Here is a 27,186-nt window from a genome sequence, read left to right on the forward strand (position 1 = left end):
CCAACCTCCCATCCCATTCCCTCAACCCCACCAAGTCAACATGTCTCCATTCAAATCCCCCCCTTCTCACCCCCTAGCAACTAGGGTTGCTAGTCACAAAGCGGTGCACCTGGCACCTACTACCATACCCCATTCAAAGGCACTTAAATCTTCTGTCAGGCACACATACACAATCCATGTCTCAATTGTCTCAAGGCTTAAAAATCCTTTAACCTGTCTCCTCCCCTTCATCTACACGGATTGAAGTGGATTTAACAAGTGACATCAATAAGGGATCATAGCTTTCACCTGGTCAGTCTATGTCATGGAAAGAGCAGGTGTTCATAATGTTTTGTACACTGTCTATATACAGTCAGGTCCATAAGTATTTGGACAATGACACAATTTGCATCATTTTAGCTCTGTACGCCTCCACAATGGATTTGAAAGGAAACAATCAAGATGTGCTTTAAGTGTAGACTTTCATCTTTAATTTAAGGGTTTTGTCAAATTTATTGTATGAACCGTGTAGGAATTACAACCATTTTTATACATAACCCCCCCCCAATTTTAGCGGCTCAAAAGTAACATAATCATAAATTATATTGTGAGTTTTAATACTTGGTTGCAAATCCTTTGCTGTCAATGACTGCCTGAAGTCTGGAACCCATAGACATCACCAGATGCTGTGTTTCTTCCCTGGTGATGCTCTGCCAGGCCTTTACTGCAGGTGTCTTCAATTCCTGCTTGTTCTTGGGGTGTTTTGCCTTCAGTTTTGCCTTCAACAAGTGAAATGCATGCTCAATTGGATTCAGGTCAGGTGATTGACTCGGCCATTGCAGAACATTCCACTTCTTTGCCTTAAAAAAGTATTGGGTTGCTTTCGCAGTATGCTTCGGGTCATTGTCCATCTGCACCGTGAAGTGCAGTCCAATGAGTTTTGAAGCATTTGGCTGAATCTGAGACGATAATATAGCCCTAAACACTTCAGAATTCATCCTGCTGCTTTTGTCAGCAGACACATCATCAATAAATACAAGGGAACCAGTTCCATTGGCAGCCATACATTCCCACGCCATAATACTACCTCCACCATGATTCACAGATGAGGTGGTATGCTTCGGATCGTGAGCAGCTACTTCCCTTCTCCATACCCTTCTCTTCCCATCATTCTGGTACAAGTTGATCTTTGTCTCATCTGTCCATAGGATGTTGTTCCAAAACTGTACAGGCTTTTTAGATGTTTCTTTTGGCCAACTCTAATCTGGTCTTCATGTTTTTGAGGTTTACCAATGGTTTACATTTTGTGGTAAACCCTCTGTATTTACTCTGGTGAAGTCTTCTCTTGATTGTTGACTTTGACACTGATACGCCTACCTCCCGGAGGGTGTTCTTGATCTGGCCAACTGTTGTTAAGGGTTTTTTCTTCACCAGGGAAAGAATTCTTCTGTCATCCACCACAGTTGTTTTCTGTGGTCTTCCAGGCCTTTTGGTGTTCCTGAGCTCACCAGTGCATTCTTTCTTTTTAAGAATGTACCAATAGTTGATTTGGCCACACCTAATGTTTTAGCTATCTCTCTAATGAGTTTGTTTAGATTTGTCAGCCTGATGATGGCTTGTTTCACTGACAGTGACAACTCTTTGGACTTCATATTGAGGGTTAACAGAAACAGATTCCAAATGCAAATGCCACACTTGAAAAAAAAAACTCTAGACATTTTATTTGCTTACTTGTAAATGAACTAATGAGGGAATAACACATACCTGCCCATGGAACAGCTGAGCAGCCAATTGTCCAATTACTTTTGGTCCCTTTAAAAAGGGGGGGACCACATATAAAAAAGCTGTAATTCCTACACTGTTCACCTGATTTGGATGTAAATACCATTACATTTAAGCTGAAAGTCTGCACTTTCAGCTCATATTCATTATTTAATTTCACATGCTAAATGTCCAAATATTTCTGGACCTGACTGTATACACGTATGTATATATGTACTGTATATGTTTGTTCATCTGTTGGGCCTTATGGGTTGTTTATTTGTATTTATACAACGGGTGGGTTTAATCCTCAATGCTGATTGGTTAAAACCGAATTCCAGTCAGTGTCTATTCCACGAGTTACCACCGGCTAAATCTATGACTTTAAAATGCCTATTTACTCTGTTCCATCTGACTGTGCAGTCCACTGTCTCATCAGCCCAGCCAGGTCATTTATAAACTTGATCTCCACTATAAAAAGCATCTAGACATTATCTCGCATTTCTTTTACACTAACATTTCGTTTTCAACAGCGGAGATTTGTATAAACCTTGCTGTCTGTCTCTCTGACATTTGTGAAATTGTTTCAATATTCAAATTCCATCTCCAGCTGTCCTATAGTAATGAATGTTTATAGAGTTGGGACGAGACAGACAGCCAGACAGGCAGGCAGCGTTTCTCAGCCAGTCTAAATCATGAATCAGCTGGCATTATTTTTATGGATATATACAAAGAAATGTCAATTGAAAAAAGGCTAAAACAAAATGAAATGCAGCCAGTTTGCAGTCTTTCCAGCTTCAGTTTGAAGTGATTGTGTTAGCTGTGCTGTTGGCTAGCTCCTCTGAACAGCAGTGTTCTGACAAGTGAGAACATTTTCTATGCCAGGCGAAATCATACCTCATTAGCTCATTGTTATGGATGTAGCCAAATAAATGTCAAAGAAAACAGTTTAAACAAATGCAAATGTGGCTACTTTGCTGTTACTCTGGCTGCATTTTTTGACGTGACTGTAAATTAGCCATAGTTCGCTGGCTAGCAAGCAAGGGATAAGAGCGTTGCCAGCCAGTATGGCAATTCAACATTTAGAATGAACGACTGGGTTGCATCCATAGATACAGAAATAAAAAGACTGAGCGACAGGGTCGCATCTCTAGCAACTGAACCGATAGAACAAACGGACAGCCGGCTTGGGTAGCAACCCTAGATTTATGTCGGGACAATATCTTGTGGAAGGATGAAATAGTATAAATGAATTCATGAAAATAACGTTTTTAATGAAAATATGCCAATCATTATTTGAAAATGTTGGTAACACATTGTATAAAAGTGATAATTCCCTCAAAGTTGGTGTTTGGAGGATATATTGGCACGGTTTGCCGGCCCTCAACTTAGTCTCAGGCCTAACAACACCTGTGCCAATATATCCTCCAAACACCGGCTTCTCTGGCATTATCACTTAAGTGTTGGGCTTTAGCCAAGATTGTTCTTCACAGAGTAAAGTATATTTCTCCAGGTCTTAATTGTGCCTTGTTGTCTAGATTGTCGTTCTATGTTGTATTTTCTATGTTGGTGCCGGGTATGGTTTCCAATCAGAGGCAGGTGTTTTTCGTTGTCTCTGATTGGAAGCCATACTTAGGAAGCCTGTTTTTCATGGGGTTTTGTGGGTGGTTGTTTTCCGTTTTGTTGTTTGTACCTGACGGGACTGTTATTGGTCGTTTTGTTATTTTGCAAAGTGTTTTCATTAAAAGTAAATATGAGCACTTCACACGCCGCATTTTGGTCTCCTTTAGACGACCCTTATTACAACTTTGTAGAGCCACTCTTTGCAGCAATTACAGCTGCAAGTATTTTGGGGTATGTCTCTATAAGCTTGGCACATCCAGCCACTGGGATGTTTGCCCATTCTTCAAGGCAAAACTGCTCCAGCTCCTTCAAGTTGGATTGGTTCCGCTGGTGTTCAGCAATCTTTAAGTCATACCACAGATTCTCAATTGGATTGAGGTCTGGGCCATTCCAAGACATTTAAATGTTTCTCCTTAAACCACTCAAGTGTTGCTTTAGCAGTATGCTTAGGATCATTGTCCTGCTGGAAGGTGAACCTCCATCCCAGTCTCAAATCTCTGGAAGACTGAAAAAGGTTTCCCTCAAGAATTTCCCTGTATTTGGCGCAATCTATCATTCCTACAATTCTGACCAGTTTGCCAGTCCCCGCTGACGAAAAACATCCCCACTGCATGATGCTGCCATCACCATGCTTCACCGTGGGGATAGTGTTCTCGGGGTGATGAGAGGTGTTGGGATTGCGCCAGACATAACGTTTTCTTTGATGGCCAAAAAGCTCATTTTTAGTCTCATCTGAACAGAGTACCTTCTTCCATATGTTTGGGGAGTCTCCCACATGCCTTTTGGCGAACACTAAACGTGTTTGCTTATTTTTTTTTAAGCAATGGCGTTTTTCTGGACACTCTTCCGTAAATCCCAGCTATGTGGAGTGTACGGCTTAAAATGGTCCTATGGACAGAAACTCCAATTTCCGCTGTGGAGCTTTGCAGCTCCTTCAGGGTTATCTTTGGTCTCTTTGTTGCCTCTCTGATTAATGCCCTCCTTGCCTGGTCTGTGAGTTTCGGTGGGTGGCGCTCTCTTGGCAGGTTTAGGTTTTTTAATTTTTTAATAATGGATTTAATGGTGCTCCGTGGGATGTTCAAAGTTTCAGATATTTTTTTATAACCCAACCCTGATCTGTACTTCTCCACAACTTTGTCCCTGACCTGTTTGGAGAGCTCCTTGCTCTTCATGGTGCCGCTTGCTTGGTGGTGCCCCTTGCTTAGTGGTGTTGCAGACTCTGGGGCCTTTCAGAACAAGTGTATATATACTGAGATCATGTGACAGATCATGTGACACTTAGATTGCACACAGGTGGACGTTATTTAACTAATTATGTGACTTCTGAAGGTAATTGGTTGCACCAAATCTTATTTAGGGACTTCATAGCAAAGGGGGTGAATACATATGCATGCACCACTTTTCAGGTTTTTATGTTTTTGAATTTTTTGAAACTAGTTATTTTTTTCATTTCAATTCACCAATTTGGGCTATTTTGTGTATTTCCATTACATAAAATCCAAATAAAAATCTATTTAAATTACAGGTTGTAATGCAATAAAATAGGAAAAACGCCAAGGGTGATGAATACTTTCGCAAGTCACTGTATTGCCTGTTATTACTATGGCTGAGGGATTGACATATAGTATTTTAATCATATTGATGAAATTGGAGCCAAGTCCCATATGTTCCAAAGATATAACCATTCTAGGGTATCAAAAGCTTTTTCTGCATCGAGAGATAGAACTGCCCAAGGAACTTTAGTTTTTGATGAAGAATATAAGAAATGTAATAGACGGAGGTTATCTGAAGATAATAGTATGTTAATAAACACGCTTTGATTCAGATGTACCAATTTCGGTAAGTAGGTTTCGAGACAGGATGACAGAATTTTTGAAAATAGTTTAATATCTACATTTATCAATGATAAGAGGGTGTTAGTGAGAGCACTGGGTGGAGACCTTACCTTTTTTTTTATAAAAGCAAAATTAGTGCTGTATTTACACCCCTTCCAAATGAACCTTTGTGAACGGCTGTGTTAATCATTTAAAGTAACAGTGAACCTAATGTCTTCCAAAATCTTAAACAGACCTCAGGAGGAATACCGTCCCAACCAGGTGCCTTTATTCATGTTATCCAATGCCCTTTTGAGTTCATGGAGAGTGATGTGGGCTCCCAGCAAGCCGGCTTCCTAAATTGAGTGAAGATGAGTTCTAACATTTAAAAAAATGACTCAATCTGGTTTGGTGTGAATTTACAATCAGAGGTGTACAATTCTTAATAGAAACAGGAGAATCTTTGGTTGATATATTTTGGGTTCTGATAGTAATTTACCGAATTCAGATTCAATAGTTGCAACATCCACTAATTGATCATTGCTACGAAGACACTCCTGTTGATTCCACTTGTCATTGTCATTTCCCCAAACGTTGTTGTTCGGGATGGCTGAGAGTTGAAGGATGTGAAATATTGATCTTTTTTTTTTAAATACGTTAACATGACACAATAAATGGCACAGATGATTCCTTGATGCTTTTCAACTTATGCACACTTTCTGGTGTAATACAACTGAATGATCGATTCTGCTTTTCCATCTCTATGACTGTGTCAATTGAAATGAAGATGTATTTTGTCATTATTTGAGTTTGAATGTATTACTTTGTTACATCATACTCTAAACGCATGATTCAACATCATGAATGATTATGGGTAACATTCTTCTGCTCATAATCAATTGCTAATGAGAACGAGAGTGTAATTGTCTATTGACTACAGTGTAGTGTATGGATTTTCCAGTGACCTCAGTACATGAGTGTAGTTGAGATGTATGGAAGCTGATGGTTGATGGATGTAGGCCTGTGAATAAGTAATCTGTTAACCCTCCAACAGGCCTCAATGACAAACTAAAAGGGGGAAGTTCCTGCTCTGACACACGAAATGTCTGTCAGCTGTTTCCTCAACATCAATTAGCACAGGAACTAACACAGCTTCAGTTGTAATTGTGTGTGTGTGTGCATGCGTGTGTGAGTGTGTGTGTGTGTGTGGTGAACATGTTTAGCTACAGTACCAGTCATAAGTTTGGACAGGTCGACTAACGTTCTGAGAACATACAGTTCCAGTCTACTCATTTCAGGGTTTTTCTTTATTTGTACTATTTTCTACATTGTAGAATAATAGGGAAGACATCAAAACTATTAAATAACACATGGAATCATGTAGTAACCAAAAAAGTGTAAAACAAATAAAAAAATATTTTATATTTGAGATTCTTCAAAGTAGCCACCCTTTGCCTTGATGACTGCTCTGCACACTCTTGGCATTCTCTCAACCAGCTTCATAAGGAAGTCACCTTGAATGGATTTCAATTAACAGGTGTGCCTTGTTAAAAGTTCATTTGTGGAATTTCTTTCCTTCTTAATGCGTTTGAGCCAATCAGTTAAGTTGTGACAAGGTAGGGGTGGTATACAGAAGATAGCCCTATTTGGTAAAAGACCAAATCCATATTATGGCAAGAACAGCTCAAATAAGCAAAGAGAAACGACAGTCCTTCATTACTTCAAGTCATGAAGGTCAGTCATTCCGGAAAATGTCAAGAACTTTGAAAGTTTCTTCAAGTGCAGTCGCAAAAACCATCAAGCGCTATGATGAAACTGGCTCTCATGAGGACCGCCACAGGAAAGGAAGACCCAGAGTTACCTCTGCTGCAGAGGATAAGTTCATTAGAGTTAACTGCACCTCAGATTGCACAAATAAATGCTTCAAAGAGTTCAAGTAACAGACACATCTCAACATCAACTGTTCAGAGGAAACTGCGTGAATCAGACCTTCATGGTCAAATTTCTGCAAAGAAACCAATAAGAAAATGAGACTTGCTTGGGCCAAGAAACACGAGCAATTGACCTTAGACCGGTGGAAATCTGTCCTTTGATCTGATGAATCCAAATCAGAGATTTTTGGTTCCAACCGCTGTGTCTTTGTGAGACGCAGAGTAGGTGAACAGATGATCTCCACATGTGTGGTTCCCACCGTGAAGCATGGAGGAGGAGGTGTGACGGTGTGGGGGTGCTTTGCTGGTGACACTGTCAGTGATTTATTTAGAATTCAAGGCACACTTAACCAGCATGGCTATCACAGCATTCTGCAGCGATACGCCATCCCATCTGGTTTGCGCTTAGTGGGACTATCATTTATTTTTCAACCAGACAATGACTCAACACACCTCCAGGCTGCGTAAGGGCTATTTGACCAAGAAGGTGAGTGATGGAGTGCTGCATCAGATGACCTGGCTTCCACAATCACCTGACCTCAATCCAATTGAGTTGGTTTAGGATGAATTGGAGTGAAGGAAAAGCAGCCAACAATTGCTCCGCATATGTGGGATTCCTGCAACACTGTTGGAAAAGCATTCCATGTGAAGATGGTTGAGAGAATGCCAAGAGTGGGCAAAGCTGTCATCAAGGCAAAGGGTGGCTACTTTGAAGAATCTAAAATCTAAAATATATTTGTATTTGTTTAACACTTTTTTGGTTGCTACATGATTCCATATGTGTCTTTTCATAGTGTTGATGTCTTCACTATTGTTCTACATTGTAGAAAATTATAAAAATAAAGAAAAACCCTTGAATGAGTTGGTGTCCAAACTTTTGACTGGTACTGAATTCTTGTGGGGACCAGAAGTAAACAACAACAAAAAAGTTGACCACCAGTGGTGTAAAGTACTTAAGTAAAAATACTTTCAAGTAGTATTTACGTAGTTTTTTGGAGTATCTGTACTTTACTTTACCATTTCTATTTTTGACAACTTTTACTTTACTTCATTACTAAAAAAAAAAAATGTACTTTTTACTCCATACATTTTCCCTGGCGCCCAAAAGTACATTATAAATGCTTAGCAGAACAGGAAAAGGGTCTAATTTACACACTTATCAAGAGAACACATGATCATCCCTACTGCCTCTATCTGGCAGACTCACTAAATATAAATGCATTATTTGTAAATGAATATATATAAGGAATTTGAAATTATTAATACTTTTACTTTTGACAGTTAACTATATTTTAGCAATTACATTTACTTTTGATACTTAAGTATATTTAGAACCAAATACCTGTAGACTTTTACTCAAGCAGTATTTTACTGGGTGACTTTCACTTTTACTTGAGTAACTTCCTATTAATGTAGTTAGCCTAGCAGCAGGTAGCCTAGTGGTTAGAGCGTTGGGCCCGTAACTGAAAGGTTGCTGGATCGAATCCCCGAGCTGACAAAGTCTGTCATTCTGCCCCTGAACAAGGCAGTTAACCCATTGTTCCCTGGTAGGCTGTCCTTGTAAATAAGAATTTGTTCTTAACTGACTTTCCTAGTTAAATAAGTAACAAAAGTTGTCTATACTTTACTCAAGTATGATGGGAACTTTTTCCACCACTGGTCCCCACAAGGTCAAAGGATATTTATAGGGGCTTTAGTGTTGAGGATATAATTAGGGTTAGAGTTAGGAGCTAGGGTTAGTTTTAGGGTTAGGAGCTAGGATTAGGATTAGGCTTAAGGTTAGGTTTTTGGGGGAAGGTTAGGGTTAAGGTTAGCGTAATTGTTAAGGTTAGGTTTAGAGTTAGGGGTTAGGGAAAATAGGATTTTGGATGGGACTGAATTGCGTGTTCCCTCAAGGTTAATTATACAACACTGTGTGTGTGTGTGTGTGTGTGTGTGTGTGTGTGTGTGTGTGTGTGTGTGTGTGTGTGTGTGTGTGTGTGTGTGTGTGTGTGTGCGTGCGTGCGTGCGTGCGTGCGTGCGTGCGTGCGTGCGTGCGTGCGTGCGTGTGTGTATTAAACAAAAGCAACACAGAAAATATATTTTTTTTTTCTAAATGACCAAACATCATCCAAATGGTTTTCTCATTCCTAGAGAGTTGTTTGTCAGCTCGGTGCCCTAGTCCTCTCCACTTATCTCAGATGATATTGATGTGTTTTCACTGCTGTTACTGTGTCCTTCAAGGCTCAACCTCTGGTATCTGGCTCTATTGTCTGTACAGCTGCATCATGCTTAACCAATTGAAGAGTACATTCCCATTGTATCTTATCCTCATTCTCCAACCTTTAACTTTCCATTGGTGGCAATTACTAAACTAGTTCAAATCCATTGGCCAGGAGACATTAGACAGATAATGTGTGTCATCATATCATAGATGACCCAAACACAGATTTTATCATTGTAATCATTGTGGTCTTAAAAGTTTAACTGAGAGTTTGACTGTGTTTTATGCATTTTCAAAGTCAACTTTAACACTGGTGTTTGACCCAAGCTATTAAACCCGGTGAACAGCGTGCCTTTGCCATCGGGCTTCTCAACCCCTGACTTCCAGTCTGATCACATGAGAAGATATCAAGATACCCTTACATGACCTCTACCTCACATCAGATTAAAATGTAACTACTCAGTCACCCAGAGCTAACTCCCTGAGCTAGAAAATGGAGCAATACTGTACTTCACATGATCCACACCTGCATGCTTTTTGAGATACTGTTCAAAATAAAACAGCGAACAAAGTGTGTTAGAGAGTACAGACAGCTGCAGTAGACATTTATTAGTGTTTAGTCTAGCCTGGATGTCTCTGTCTATCTGGGACTTGCTTTCAGAGAGTTCATCAATTATCTATTTACTCTATTTACAGGATTGCTGATGACCTTGTCAGATAACAAAACAGAAGATCACTCTGAATATATGGCTATGCACTGTTGACCTGTTAATGTTTCTGGTGTGTGTGTTTGTGTATGCATGCATGCGTGTGCGCTCATGTTTGTTTGTGCACGCGTGTATGTGTCTGCGTGCCATGAATGCACGGGAGAAAACAGAGTCAATTCCACTTTTTTTTTGCTGTTGTTGTAATAGCTGTACTTCACACTGCCTATCTCAGTAGTCTCAACTCAGTCCAACTGAAGATCCTGACACAGAGACACTATGGGTGGAGGTAAGACTGAATCCATTGTCTTCCATTTCTATCATTACTTCAATTGATCCTGTTATACACTAAATGAACATCAAGGATATCTATTTTATTGTCAGATTTTTTTTATTCATTATGATATTTTTGCATTTAGTTTCAGAAACTGTCATTCAACAATTGATACTCACTCTTCTTTTTAAATGTTCTTCAAGTATTCATTTTAATGGATGGTCTTTCCTTCTGCCTTTCCCTCAGAAACATCACATGACATCTCAGACTACGACTTTAACTATGGTAAGTGTAGAGTGTTTGATGGTATATGTGTTTGGTTAGTAATGTGCATGTGGAAAATGAAGTTAGCTTGAATAATATCATGTGCTATGAATGAACGAATTAATGAAATAAATTGTATTTTCATGTCAAATCGCCAGTTGGCAACCCATCCCTTATGGGATTGATTGACACATGAACAAACATTACAATAATTCACTGTGGCAATTAAATTATCATTCTTCTTCCGGTGTTCTCTGCATTGCGCATCGCATAAAGAGTGAAAAACTTGAAGGTAAAAATCTATACATAATAGTAAATAAGGTTATCCAAACAATAATTATATCCCTAGAGCAGTAAAAGAATATACCTATACTACCGTTCAAAAGTTTGGGGTGACTTAGAAGTGTCCTTGTTTTTGAAAGAAAAGCAATTTTTTTGTCAATCAAAATAACATAAAATTTATCAGAAATACAGTGTAGGCATTGTTAATGTTGTAAATGACTATTGTAGCTGGAAACGGCAGATGTTTTATGGAATATCTACATAGGCGTACAGGGGCCCATTATCAGCAACAATCACTCCTGTGTTCCAATGGCACGTTGTGTTAGCTAATCCATGTTTATAATTTTAAAAGGCTAATTGAACATTAGAAAACCCTTTTGCAATTATGTTAGCACAGCTGAAAACTGGTGTTCTGATTAAAGAAGCAATAAAACTGGCCTTTAGACTAGTTGAGTATCTGGAGCGTCAACATTTGTGGGTTCGATTACAGGCTCAAAATGGCCAGAAACAAAGAACTTTCTTCTGAAACTTGTCAGTCTGTTCTTGTTCTGAAAAATGAAGGCTATTCCATGCAAGAAATTAACAAGAAACTAAAGATGTCGTACAACGCTGTGTACTACTCCCGTCACAGAACAGAGCAAACTGGCTCTAGCCAGAATAGAAAGAGGAGTGCACAACTGAGCAAGAGGACAAGTACATTAGAGTGTCTAGTTTGAGAAACAGACACCTCACAAGTCCTCAAATGGCAGCTTCATTAAATATTACCCGCAAAACACCAGTCTCAATGTCAAAAGTGAAGAGGTGATTCCGGGATGCTGGCCTTCTAGGCAGAGTTGCAAAGAAAAAGCCATATCTCAGACTGGCCAATAAAAATAAAAGATTAAGATGGGCAAAAGAACACAGACACTGGACAGATTAACTCTGCCTAGGTCAGCATCCCGGAGTTGCCTCTTCACTGCTCCAAAACCGCCATAAAAAGACCGACTACGGTTTGCAACTGCACATGGGGACAAAGATCATACTTTTTGGAGAAATGTCCTCTGGTCTGATGAAACAAAAATAGAACTGTTTGGCCATAATGACCATCGTTATGTTTGGAGGAAAAAGGGGGAGGCTTGCAAGCCAATGAACACCATCCCAATCGTGAAGCACGGGGGTGGCAGCATCATGTTGTGGGGGTGCTTTGCTGCAAGAGGGACTGGTGCACTTCACAAAATAGATGGCATCATGAGGGAGGAAAATTATTTGGATATATTGAAGCAACATCTCAAGACATCAGTCAGGAAGTTAAAGCTTGGTTGCAAATGGGTCTTCCAAATGGACAATGACCCCAAGCATACTTCCAAAGTTGTGGCAAAATGGCTTAAGGACAACAAAGTCAAGGTATTGGAGTGGCCATCACAAAGCCCTGACCTCAATCCTATAGAACATTTGTGGGCAGACCTGAAAAAGTGTGTGCGAGCAAGAAGGCCTACAAACCTGACTCAGTTACACCAGCTCTGTCAGGAGTAATGGGCCTAAATTCACCCAACTTATTGTGGAAGCTTGTGGAAGGCTACCCGAAACGTTTGGCCCAAGTTAAACAATTTAAAGGCAATTCTAACAAGTACTAATTGAGTGTATCTCACGACTTCCACCAAAGTCGGTTCCTCTCCTTGTTCAGGCGGCGTTCGGCGGTCGGCGTCGCCGGTCTTCTAGCCATCGTCGATCCACTTTTAATTTTCCATTTGTTTTGTCTTGTTTTCCTACACACCTGGTTTTCATTTCCCTCATTAAGTGTTGTGTACTTAACCCTCTGTTCCCCCCCATGTCTTTGTGTGGAATTTTTGTTGTAAGTGCTTGTGCACATGTTTACTGGTGCGCGACGGGTTTTGTACCCATGTTCGTTATTCTTTATGCCGTTGGATTTGCAATTAAACTGCTCCTGCAAATACCTAGTTCTGCTCTCCTGCATCTGACTTCCCTGCCACCAGCTACGCACCCCTTACAGTGTATGTAAACTTCTGAACCACTGGGAATGTGTTGAAAGAAATAATAGCTGAAATAAATAATTCCCTCTACTATTATTCGGACATTTCACATTCTTTAAATAAAGTGGTGATCCTAACTGACCTAAGACAGGGAATTTTTACTAGGATTAAATGTCAGGAATTGTGAAAAACTGAGTTTAAATTTATTTGGCTAAGGTGTATGTAAACTTCCGACTTCAACTGTACACACGAACCATTTACCACATAGAAGCTAAATATTTTTCCAATTTAATTATAGGTAGCCCTTTTTCTTTTATTCCAGGCTTTATCTAAATATTCCACAAACAGAAATACACAACGGACTCAAAAAACATTTCAGTTTCTCCTCATCACTCAGCCACAAAATGCCAGGGTATATCTGGTGTGCTTTCTGGAATAAGAGCAAGCATATATTGTAATAGAAAGGGCAATGGAGGATAAAATGAGTTTCGTTCTCTATTTCTTCGAGGTCAAAATAGTTACATAGTCTTTCCTCTTCCATTTCACCACAGTGAGTTATTTGTGTCTGATTTCCTCACAGACTACCCCTTACTTAGAAGAGGAGGGCTCATCTTTGCTGCTGTGTTCTTCTGCCTGGGTATTGCTATCATCTTCAGTGAGTAGTGTCCTCCAGGCCAAAGACATGTCAGGAACACGCCTAGAACATGCCTATACCCAATGGGTACCCATTCTGCCTCAGATACATGCCTAACATGAATTAGCTTGTAAGGAAAATGTTAAAATGTGTAATTTCCTCTAATAAGGATACAATGGAACTGTAAAGAAGCCTTTGTGAAGTAGCTGTTGAATTATGTATTAAGTGATTCACAAGCATGTGGGAGACTGTTGGTTTAGTCAACAATCTAAGTGAAAAGTGCTGTCGTTCTGCATTTAAAATGACATTTCTGAAGGGGAGATGGAGAAATATTAAAGCTGTTCAGTGGGCCGGTAATGATGTGTAAGCTTTGTCTGTTTTCACTGTGAGTGTCTGACTGTGTTCCTCTGTGTTGACACAGGTAAGAAGCTCAGCTGTTGGAGGGGTCATGCAAAGTAAGAAAATACACAATCGTTGAACTCATCAGTGCTAAAACAGGAAACATTAAATTAAACATTGAACATGGAAAAAAAAAACACCTCCCGTACAAGTGTTTCACACATACAGTATAAACATACACACATGGTCTTACACTCGGTCCATGGTTCGATGGTTTGTCTTGTTTTTGTCTTGTCTACAGGCCTGTGAACACCGCTGAACCTTGAAACAAGGTCATGTAATGGTGTATTGACTGAGACAATCAGAACAACATAGCCTATATAATAGGCTTTAAAGTTTAGACACATTATACCCTGACTGGTCATGTGAGCTATTATCGATGTCTAAATGTGTTCTTATATTTTTTGTTCCAGACATTGACCAGAGACAGCCATGACTGGACCCAGGGACATCCCTATGACATCAATACCTTGGCAAGATGAGGGATCACTATATATTTGTATTTTACTACTGGAGGAACAATATGAAGAGTGATGTGTGGTGACTGTCACAATACTATAAACTGTTATACAATAATATAAAATTAGCATGAATAAAACATTTTCTGCCATTCTTTGCTTCTTTGGTGATGCTGAGGATTGAGGCAAGTTCAATCCAAGTGATATAGGCCTACTCCAGAATGGTATTTAGCTCTCTGGACACATAATACTGGTCCTCCATTCAGCATATGGTTTATTTATCCATTTGAACCAGAGCAATGCATATTGGTGGACAAACAACAATTATGGTCCAGGTGCAATAGAGATTTCAAACACAGGGTGGCAGCAATAACGCATTAATTCAAACGGATTGTCTCAAAGAGGCTCTCGGGTACCAAAGCTAGGCACTAACGCCAAATAGAAACTCCAAGCTGGTCGATGCCAGTCCCAAGAAGCAAGTTATGCGTATTCCAAATTGTTATAAAACATTCTACATTTAAATTAGTCACATGGATGGTCTGTGTCAGGATCTGTTGCAATGAGTTGGTAAAATTGCAAATCACAACGAACAAACCTGAATTGAAAACATTCAAATAACTCTCCACTCCCCCACTTCTTTCACAAGAAGGCTAGAGACTCGACCTGAGACATTTTCATTTTGACATTTTCTTTAAAAAGCAACCAATTTTGGCGACATCTCAATCACTGACTAGCCTAGGCGTATTGATATTGGCTATCCCACTTCAACCCCTAGAGGGGTTCCATTTGAATGCATTGGGAAGAAGACTATTCACCTATTCTGTTAAGCAACATTTGGCCTAGTAACGGCTATTCTGTTAAGCAGGTTAAACAGGTTAAGCAACATTTGGCCTAGTAACAGCTACTCTGTTGAGCAACATTTGGCCTAGTAACAGCTATCCTGTTGAGCAACATTTGGCCAAGTAACAGCTATCCTGTTGAGCAACATTTGGCGTAGTAACAGCTACACTGTTGAGCAACATTTGGCCTAGTAACAGCTACTCTGTTGAGCAACATTTGGCCTAGTAACAGCTACTCTGTTGAGCAACATTTGGCCTAGTAACAGCTACTCTGTTGAGCAACATTTGGCCTAGTAACAGCTTGTCTAATTTCAGGTTAAATCTACAGGGATTTATAAATAAGGTCACCATTTCATACAAAGCAAATTTGCAAACCTTAACCATATAGCAGATTTTGTTTAGGGAAAAAATGAAAGGAAGTCCGGTTAAGTGAGTTATTGGGAAAAAATTACTTTTTTGTTTTACCTTTAGGCCTACAGAGTGTATTATATCCATACTAACCTGAAGTAGCAGACATAAAATAAAAGCCTGAAATTAGATACCTTACATGCTGGTCAAGTCGGAAGTTTACATACACCTTAGCCAAATACATTTAAACTCAGTTTTTCACAATTCCGGACATTTAATTCTAGTAAAAATGCCATGTCTTAGGTCAGGTAGGATCCCCACTTTATTTTAAGAATGTGAAATGTCAGAATAATAGTAGAGAGAATGATTTATTTCAGCTTTTATTTCTTTCATCACATTCCTCGTGGGTCAGAAGTTTACATACACTCAATTAGTATTTGGTAGAATTGCCTTTAAATTGTTTAACTTGGATCAAACGTTTCAGGTAGCCTTCCACAAGCTTCCCACACTAAGTTGGATGAATTTTGGCCCATTCCTCCTGACAGAGCTGGTGTAACTGAGTCAGGTTTGTAGGCCTCCTTGCTCGCACACACTTTTTCAGTTCTGCCAACAAATGTTCTATAGGATTTAGGTCAGGGCTTTGTGATGGCCACTCCAATACCTTGACTTTGTTGCCCTTAAGTCATTTTGCCACAACTTTGGAAGTATGCTTGGGGTCATTCTCCATTTGGAAGACCCATTAGCGTCAAAGCTTTAACTTCCTGACTGATGTGTTGAGATGTTGCTTCAATATATCCACATAATTTTCCTCCCTCACGATGCCGTCTATTTTGTGAAGTGCACTAGTCCCTCCTGCAGCAAAGCACCCCCACAACATGATGCTGCCACCCCCGTGCTTCACGATTGGGATGGTGTTCTTCGGCTTGCAAGCCTCCCCCTTTTTCCTCCAAACATAACGATGGTCATTATGGCCAAACAGTTCTATTTTTGTTTCTTCAGACCAGAGGACATTTCTCCAAAAAGTACGATCTTTGTCCCCATGTGCAGTTGCAAACCGTAGTCTGACTTTTTTTATGCGGGTTTTGGAGCAGTGGCTTCTTCCTTGCCTTTCAGGTTATGTCGATATAGGACTCGTTTTACTGTGGATATAGATACTTTTGTACCTGTTTCCTCAAGCATCTTCACAAGGTCCTTTGCTGTTGTTCTGGGATTGATTTGCACTTTTTGCACCAAAGTACGTTAATCTCTAGGAGACAGAACGTGTCTCCTTCCTAAGCGGTATGACGGCTGCATGGTCCAATGGTGTTTATACTTGCATACTATTGTTTGTACAGATGAACGTGGTACCTTCAGGCGTTTGGAAATTGCTCCAAGGACGAACCAGACTTGTGGAGGTTTACAATTACTTTTCTGAGGTCTTGGCTGATTTCTTTTGATTTTCCCATGATGTCAAGCAAAGAGGCACTGAGCTTGAAGGTAGGCCTTGAAATACATCCACAGGTACACCTCCAATTGACTCAAATGATGTCAATTAGCCTATCAGAAGCTTCCAAAGCCATTACATCATTTTCTGGAATTTTCCAAGCTGTTTAAAGGCACAGTCAACTTAGTGTATGTAAACTTCTGACCCACTGGAATTGTGATACAGTGAATTATAAGTGAAATAATCTGTCTGTAAACAATTGTTGGAAAAATGACTTATGTCATGCACAAAGTAGATGTCCTAACCGACTTGCCAAAACTATAGTTTGTTAACAAGAAATTTGTGGAGTGGTTGAAAAACGAGTTTTAATGACTCCAACCTCAGTGTATGTAAACTTCCGACTTCAACTGTAGGTGTGGAAAAAGCAGGCCACAGCAACGATGGCCGTTCCCAGTGCAGACAGGCTTATGGGACAGGCTGACAAAGCATATTCATCAGTGAGACTGCTCTGTGCTCGGCTAATTATTCTTGAGTAAATAAGTCATCATGGAGGATCCAGGAGCTGACAAAACACACTCTCTCTCTCTCTCTCTCCCTCTGTGAGAAATATACTCTGTGAGGCACAGTCAGTCACACACACACACACACACATTTTGTAACACTTTTATTACACGTCAGATCAAACACACTCTCATTTTCACACATGCGCACGCACGCACACACACAGACACAGCTCCAGCTGTAGGCATGCACCTTACTGAACACTCTACTGCACCTCCTCTGCACCTGTACTCATTTCAACAGAGAACATAACATGCGGTTTCCAGTCCAACCCTGAGTGGGGGTCATTGGCCACTGAGCCTACTTAGACTGGAGTGTCCTTCATTGGTCATCTGTCATTATGAGCATATTGGTCCTACAATGGCAAGAGTTCAGTGTAATCAATCATTTGGATACCTTTTTTATATATACCTTGATTTAACTAGGCAAGTTAGTTAAGAAATGTCTAACACGGACGATGCTGGGCCAATTGTGTGCCGCCCTATGGGACTCCCAATCACGGCTGGTTGTGATACAGCCTGGAATCTAACCAGAGTGTCTGTAGTGACACTTCTAGCATTGAGATGCAGTGCCATAGATCGGTGCCACTCGGGAGCCCAATGTCCATATATGAGGTTGGGGTGATATGGTGAAAAACTAAAAACAAAATAATAAAAATGCAGGCTTGTGGTCTGTGTGTAAACGTTCCGTTGGCTCACCCAAACAGAGGACAGCAAATCCTGATCTCAAGAGGGATCTTTCAAGTCTCTCTATCTCTCTCTTGCTCTCTAGCTCTCTCTTCCTCTCTCACACACGCTCTCTCTCTCTGTTTATGTGTGTGTGTGTGTGTGTGTGTGTGTGTGTGAGTGCGCTGGAGAAAGAGCGTTACACATGCACATGCATGCATTTGTGCGTACTCCGTTGTCGGGGAGAGGAAAGAGAAGAAAGAAGTGCTTCAATTTAAGTCACTAATGCGACTCATTAGTCATATATCCAGCAATATATCCAGCAATCCCTCAGCGATTGAATGAATCCACAAATAAACACACAAGTAATATTGTTGATTATAGGGATTTGGTCTCAAATGGTATCGGGAGTAGATCCATCCATAGCCAGAGAAACAGGTAGTTTAGTCCGTGTGGCACACAGGTGGGCGCGCTCACCTGCCTGTCAGAGTCTGACAGCAGACATCCACCTCTCGTCGTCAAACCGGTTCACCCTCCCTCCTTCCCATTGATAAATGACCGAATGTCAACTCCTCAACTCAACTCAACCCTCGTCCGGCTCAGCGGTTCAATTTGACGCGTAACCATCGTTCCGCGGTGTCTCATGAGAATCCGGAGAGAGGCTTCGCGTGTATGATAGTCACATCGAGGGGAGGGGACGTGGGCGGGTCTCACAGGCGCTTCTCATTTCCCCGCGATGGTTATCTGGGCAGCAGGGCTGGAGAGACCGCCGGGGAGCATAGTCGCCAGTCCAGCACGGAGACTCGCCTGGCCAAAGACTGCGCCGCATACTCGCCAGGATTGCCAAACATTCCTGAAAAATATACCTGCTATTTATGGCATGTGGCTTGTAACTTTACTCCTGCTGTACTCTCTCCAGGAAGGTAAGAAACACTGTTTTTATTTGTTATATTTTTCAATTAAATCCAGTGAGTGTCTCACTTATTCTACCCTGATTAAAATCCGTACTGCAATATGTACCAATAATTGTAAAGAAACAACAGATGTAGCAGGAAAAAAGAACTGAATTGATGTAGCCTATCAATGGAAGCCATAAAATTAGGAGAGATCGGATTTGAAAAGGGTGTAAATTACTTTGTCTACAAAATCCATATTATTGTAACGGTGCAGGTAGAGGTGTTTTAGGTGTGAAGTAGCCTACATTTTTTGTTGATTGCTGTGTGGCGGTGTGCACGGGTCCATGATGCCGCAGATGGTGCTGATAGCACGGGTTGTTTTCGCATTATACCAGCGAGAGTTATGAATATGTAAAATGGCTGGATAGGAAGAACGAACGAGGTGGGAGAGAGAGAGAGAAATTAAGAAAGGGCTTGAAATGCCTGATTTGCCGACTTTTTGAGCGGTCAAAACTTGAATGGGCACTGGCACGTGCAGTGCGAAGTATTTGTTAAAATCTATGCTTATCATTTATTTCATTGTTAATCTTTTTTAAAATATAATTTGCTGTGATTATTTGACTTATTGGTGTCGTTTTGTGGGTTTGTCTGTGAATGTGTTTTTAGCGCTTGGCTATGGACACAGCCGTAATGTTCTGGAGGGGTGCTGTGGGGATTTTTGGGAGGTGATTTTGATGAGATTTTTGGCAAGAGTCCCTGTCTGGCGATGAGTAGGCTAGTTGCCATGTTGAAAAATGAAGTAACAAATGAAGAGCTTCTTCCACATACATAAATGATGCACCCAAATTAATTACCACATAATGAAAATACAATGACCCTTTTCAAAATGTCCTCTTTTATTTTGTGGACATTATGAGTAAAATGTAGGTTAGGCCTATATGATTTCTCTTATAAAGTGCTTTCTGTTTTCAAGGGGAAAATCCTTGTTCAATATGGCTGAAAATCCCCGACCCTATTACCATTCTGATCTCCCTTGCTATTACAGTGTATTATAATAATTCTGAACAAATCTGCGTTGAAAATAACACAGAAACTAAACAGCATCTCTGTTCTTTGTTTACCCTGCCTGTTTTAAGTTATGTATGTATGTTTATGAGTTATGATTTCATGAATTATCCTGGAGGATGATCAGATATGTTTTCTCTTATGACGCCATATGTAGGCCTGACAGACATTTGTCAATACTCATATAGCCTAGATACATACTTACATTGGCGCTTACTTCTATTTAGGCTGTTTCGTGTTAATAATTGTTTAATGACATATAAGCCTATAATTGTGCACATAAACGTTGAAATTTCGTATTTTCATAAATGGGTCTATTTACATTGAAGCATTTGGATGTCTCTCTGAATGCATAGCAATTAAAATTTAAAAAATAAGTTATAGGCACAAATGAGCTCAGATCAGCATCCAATAGTCTTTTAAAGCTATTTAATTCGATCTAATTTATTAGACCAAAGAAGGCCCCAGATGCGTGGGTGGATGTAGACAAGCCCAGGCGTGTTTCCCTCTAATAGCCCACCTGAACCCTGGCTGCTGTGTGTGCGCGCACGTGCGTGTGTTTTTGTGTGTATGTGTGTTTGTGAAAGGGGGGACACCCCTCCCTCTCTGCCTTGCGTTGGGCCTGTTTGCTGTGAATTTGCGATTTCAATGTGGTTATAATTTCATTGTAACAATATATTGTGTGCATTTTTTATTGTTAAATGGTTCACTTTAATATTTTGTAAACATCACATTTTAGCTGAATATTCTATTCCATACCTACTTGGTTCCATTTACAACGCAAATACACCAAATTCAATGGAAAAGCTAATTATTCACAGCGACAAATTGTTCAATTACGTAAATCAAAGAAGAAAAAAATGTAAGAAGAGACACTCAAACCTATTTTAGTCAAAATGGCAGTAAAAATCATTAGTATTAATTTGCTAGATCTTTAAGTGTTGCTAATCGCTCAATCTTTTTTTAGGCCTACAACCAATGTCGCTAAATGAAATAGCATATTTTTACGACCATTAGTGCTATATTTCATTACGCAAGATGGGCATTAGACAATTTTGTCAATATGGAATTCATTTGAATGGATTTTTATAATCAGACTACATTATTTTTGAAATACAAATTGTGATAATCTAACACTAATACACAGATTTGTATTAATGATTACCTAGAATGATGATCAATTAATGATGTAAGCATTTCAGAAATGCTATATTTGATGTAGAACATTTTGTAATTTCAGTGTCATTTTTAGAATGTATTGGTCTATTGAAAAAATATGAATTATGAAATGAAAATTAAATAAATATAATCAAATTGTCCCCTCAATTGCATTTAGAAACTGAGTTGAATAAATCAAAATATATGTTGTCATAAGGCATTCCCTCTCTCGTCATAAGCTCCAACTGTCACCCTCTACCCCTCCCTCCCTCCCGTTCCTGCCCCCCTCCCTCATATAAAATAGAAATATGCAAAATTGGTCTCTCTATTTTAGCCCAAATCCCCAGCTGCCTTCTCCCCACAGCTGCACAATTAGCGCTGGGATCTGTCGTATCACCCAATGACAGAGCAGCAAAGCAGGTCACAGGACAGAAGCGTGCCAAGATAATTGCCCATAGTCCCTGCTCTTATTTTTCGAATCGAATATGTTCATAAATCACTTTTTTTATGCAATAATACTGAAATAATAAAATGCACAGCCTTTTTCGCAAACTTAGCATAGGCCTACTCCCACTTAATTATAACGTGAAGGGTCAGATTGTATTCTGATAAACACAAACAAACATTGTCATATCTCGATTATTTGTTAGTGTAATTTAGATTAATTCTGACTCCTTGAGTCTGTGCTGGGAGTCAAATAGTCTTAACCTACTCGTAAAAAGGTAAAAAGGCCTAATGTTAGAATTTGTATTTATTATTGTTTTCGTTTTGAGCCCAAAGAAACCTTCAAACCTCCCTCCCGTAAAAAAATCATCCAGCAAACTTTTTCAATGGACTTCATATGGGTTCAAAACTATTTCTATGTCCTCGGCCGGAGTTGCCCTTGACTCTAGTAAGGAACTCGAAAGGTGCTTTTTACCTCGGTGCAGTGGTGATTAGTAGTTTAATAATGTTGTCAGATGTACAGTAGGCTGAACGTTACTGCTGCTGGTGTAAAAGTGGTGCGTTGCAGTGGTGAGGCTGGCATGGCAGCGCAGGGGATTTCAGAGCGCGCGGAGAGGAGCCATGGAACTTTCAGCGATAGGCTCATGTCATATCGTCATGGCACATCGTACCTAACCCTTACATTAACCGTCTTAAATTTCAACTTCAATGGGGGGACGTCAAAGTTGGACGTCCCAAGGATCCCCTTTGCGTTTCCCATTTGCTTTTCTATTCGTCTCTCCACATCCTCTCGCTCTTCTCTCAACCCATCCTTACAACGTAGCGTACCAGAATGGGATAAAGTAACTCGGCAAAAATGCATTAGATTATTAAAATGGATAACGAATATGTTTGAAAAACAGGGATATGAAACACGCGTTATGAACAACAGGTGAGGTGTCTAAGTTGATAGTCTTTTATCACCTCTGTTCTTCATGGTTTTGAGGGAATTTTAATGCTAGAACTCGGCTAGCAGGTGGTTGTTTTTGTCTAAGGTATGTTCTCTCTCTCGCTCTTTCACTCACTCTCCATTAGTCGCTCACTCACTCACTCACACACTCCCCCTCCCGCTCTCTCCCTCATCACTAGGCAGAATTAAAGGATGGGGGAGGGGCGGTTTTATGCAGACTGTGCTGGGACTTGTGATCCACAGATTTGATATTCACATTAAGAGAGAAACTGGCTGCTTTGATGTGAGGGGGAACGTGTCCACGGGGACTGCTGAAGAAGCACACTTTTCACTGACGCAGCATGGGCCTGGGGGGCGTATTGGGTGTACAGAAAGCAGGGGGGGCAAAACCCATGCCTTGATGAGATGTAACCCCCAACAACCCCCCAGCCCAGCACTCACTCACTCACTCCTCCCCACCCCACACCAACCACCATATCCCAGACCCCTAAGGATTGTTCATAAGCTTACACCCAGGGCTGACTCTAGCCTTTTGGGGGCCCTAAGCGAGATTTGGTTGGGGGGCCCACCACCTCGCTGCAAAACATTTTAGTGGCCCCTCTCTTCATAGCGGAGGGAAATATTTATGTTTTTAAAGTACATTTCCTGAAATTCTACACATTTTGCCATGAGGTGGAGAGAATTTTTAAAAACATTTTATGACAAATTTAAGGCCAGGCACCACAGGCTGAAATGACATTTTTGCATCTACCTATCCATTTTGAGATTTGTTGGTATTTTGGTCCAATAATATTTTTTTCAAAAAGGAAACATAAACATTTCAAAAACTTGGTTAAAATGAATATTTTCTTTAGTTTATCACACTGCGTCATCAACATTGTTATGAATTTGAACCACTTTAAAATGTATGTATTTATAAAGTGTATATGTATATACCAAAAGTGTTTTATTTAAGTCTACATTCAACAGGTAAAAGTTGATTGTGATAGGATTAAGAGAAACACAAATCCATATTAAGGTGTGGTGCCTGGCCTTTTTTTGCCATGGGGCAGAGAGAACATTTTTGCAGTTTTACACCTTATTTCTTGCAATTCTACCCATTTTGCAATGGGGTGTAGAGATTTTTTTTGGCAGTTTTAAACGCCCACAAGAGTGGAAATTCACTTTTTTTTCAGCTGATAGACAATGCCCATAGCTTACCCATGATGTTGCACAACGATTTAAGTCAATAAGTCATAGTTTTAGTCAAAGTGTAATATATTTGGGGATGAAGTGGTACCATTGGATATTTTGTGTGCCAATGCCGTGTGTTTCCCCTATGAAATGACGTGATAATACTTTTCAGAGCTGGGTTTTATCTGGATGTTACCACCCACTAGCATGGTAGTGTTTATTCATCAGAAACTCCTGCAAAGTTCTTCCTGTTTGTGATTCGCGATTTAGCTGAGCAATATAATATATCATCTTTCACTTAGCCAAACAGCTTTTCACATCAGCCTACACTTGGCTGCCTGAGCCATGGAGTAAATTAAAATAGGGGTGCAAACGTATGTTTTCACACCTCCACTTTTACCAGCAAAGTATCATAATCCATTGGATAATTTGTCAAGTTTCACTTATAGTTTATCTAGTTTGTCCCCAAAAAATATATGCCCATTTTATAAATGGTAAAATTGTGTGTGATATGATTGCATTTTGGAATTCTGCTCCCCCTGTCGCCCCAAGATGAATGGTTTAAGCCACGCTCCACTACTTTGATTGGTGCAGGTAGAAATCACAAGTGTCTATCCTATAATGAAAAGGCACCTGCAAAAGAAAATAGATAAACCCACAAACGTTTATCTATTTTGTGCTGTTGTAACATTTGTATTGGGGTTTCGTGTGCAATATGCTCATGGTATTGTTACATATCATTTGCGTCGCCTATCATTTCACTTCACCTAGCTGTCAGAACCATGGGATGAGCACGGGCTGACTTGGCATTGCTGTAGCACAGCCTACCATGTAGAAAAAAACGCATTCTGTAGTCCAAACCGTTCAATAGTTAGGCTATCCATATTACCAGAGCTTAATCTCCTTTGTATTTCTATGGCAGATTCACGGCCGCAATTTATGGAAGATGCCAAAACTTTGGAGATAACAATAGTTGGCAAAGTCAAAGATACTGATTCCCGTATCCATCTGTGGCGAAGTTTTCCCTAAATGCTTATGACAAATCCAGCTCCAGAACCAGCCATTGCCTAGCCAGCTGGCTAATCTTCTGAGTACTATGTAGCAACAACATACAACATTAGCTAGCTATATAAGGTTAGCATAATAGCTAGCTACACTGACAGCTGTCAGCTGCCTACTTGTTGTTATTTCTCCACTCCACGTGGAAATCACCACAACGTTCCCACCGCCAATTCGTGAATATGTATTAGCTGCAGGTGTTGGAACCAAAATATATTTTTTCTAATTTTCCAATGGTTTCATTCTGAACAGAACCACATTTTTTCCCCCGTTACACTGTTCTGACCAGTAAAATAACGTTCTGAACCGGTTCGAACAAAAAACTATTAACAGTTTATATCGTTCCTTTCTGTTCATTTTTTCACCTTTGAAATCAACAGTTTTTTACATTAAGCTCATTAAATGACTTCACCAGTTAGATAGACCTGGCAAGCTAGTTGTTTATGTACATGATGAACAGACACGTGTAGCCTATGGCGCAAAATGTAGGTGTGGAGAAAGCCAGAGAGGAGTGAGGAGGAGGATTGAAGTACTGGGCATGTTGTTATGACATGCATTATCTGAATTAGGTATACAGAACTATACCTAGGAGGAGCAGCTTCTTTGAAGGAAGTTTTAATGTCCTTTGAGCTAACTAGCTAGCAAGCTAACAAGCGTGTGTGCAGAGTGGCACCAGAATCAAAAACCCCTCTTATCTTTTTGGAGTTAATAAATCCAGTGTGAAATGTGATAACTAGGCCTATAGTATCCTTAACTAGCATTAAAAAAGTGAATCCATTCGTCTCTAGCTAATAAAAAAGATGAATCATGCTTGTAAAGGTCTGGTGTGAAATGTCAGTACAGTAGCCTATTGCAGCATTCAGAGGTGGAGGGGAAGGTAGCCTAAACACACACAAACACACACAACATCTTGCAGGCAGACACTGGAATAAGTTCCTAATTGACAGAGTGAGGGTTTGCATAGGCGATTTGTTGCGTTTTTTTTTTGTGGGACAAAGAAAAATGCCTGTAACGTAAAATAACGTTATTAAGCGGTTCTCGTGCTTTTAAAATAGCGGTTCTGTTCTGGAAAAGTATAGATCACTTTCGTTTCCGGTTCCGTTTATTTTCTAGTTTTCGGTTCTGTTCCCTGAACTGGTTCCAACCCCTGATTAGCAGCATGCTTCATTCTTCAGAGGTGGAACCTAAACGAGAATTTCTGCTATATGAATTACCCCTAGCGGCCGCTTATGTCGCTTATGTCGCTTATGAATAGAGCCGGCCCTGCTTACTCCTACTTTCATCTCCCTGTCTCTCCTTTTTCATTTTTATGTACTTACCCTCCCCCTGCTCCTCTCTCTCTCTCACACACACACACACACACACACACACACACACACACACACACACACACACACACACACACACACACACACACACACACACACACACACACACACACACAGACACACACACAGACACACACAAGCAAACACAGACACACACACACACACAGGAAAATATTTGATTCGCTCAGTTCTAAATGCAAACACGTTGGCACACAACTTCAAAAGTCTCTGTGAGACTCACCAAGATCTGAGATAGCTAGCATTCGGAAGGTTAGAGATGGATAGATGGAGGGTACGGAGGGGAATGAAGAGCACAGGGAGATGGAGGGAAGGAAAGGAAAGGAGGAAGTGGAGTTTCAGTCTGGCTGAAAATGATCCTACATCTGTCTCCATGGGAAGAGGCGCTCCATGATGTGTGACAGAGAGAAAGAGAGGAGGATGGGGGTTGCAAGAGAGCACTGATGTGTATGCACATGAGCAGAGGGTTAAAGAGAGAATGAGGGAGAGATGGAGAAAAGGGGGGGAAGATGGAGAAGAGAAGAAGGTGTTATGCATTTGGTTGGGTTCAGGGAGTGAGGGTGTGAGAGTTTGTGCATTAAGGGGGTGAGGGTGGTGGGAATGTTGGCATTTGTTTACCAGCTCATCAGTGTGTGTATCGTGTTTAACACGCAATACAATTGTGTGTGTGTGTGTGTATTTGTGTGTGTGGAGTGCATGTGTGTGTGTGTGTGTGGAGTGAGTGGCGTAGGCCAGCTGCATTATGCATAATGAAGTATTGCATAGGCAATGGCTTCTGCCTCTCGACATACATATTCATGTCTCGTTCTCGAGCAGGCTGCATAAAATAGTGTCTCAGTGTGTTCTGCGCACACTCACTCCTGCAGCCAGCTAACCAGCCAACCAGGGCTCAGCTCTACCAGCACTATTAGCAGGCTCCAATGCACTGCAACGAAAACACCCCACAATAAATAAGGGGAGGTGG

General features: G+C 40.4%; 1 protein-coding gene across 1 annotated transcript in view; it reads left to right on the forward strand.

The window, feature by feature from the left end:
* The first annotated feature begins 18,882 nt into the window (after positions 1-18,882).
* The window catches only part of LOC106603368 (cell adhesion molecule DSCAML1), a 127,680-nt gene continuing 119,376 nt past the window's right edge, over positions 18,883-27,186 (forward strand). Inside the window, 1 exon segment of the mRNA XM_014196942.3 lies at positions 18,883-19,055. Coding sequence (XP_014052417.1) covers positions 19,013-19,055 — 43 coding nt within the window. The 5' untranslated portion in view covers positions 18,883-19,012.

Source organism: Salmo salar, chromosome 04, assembly GCF_965601325.2.
Source record: "Salmo salar chromosome 04, fSalSal1, whole genome shotgun sequence".
NCBI lineage: Eukaryota > Metazoa > Chordata > Actinopteri > Salmoniformes > Salmonidae > Salmo > Salmo salar.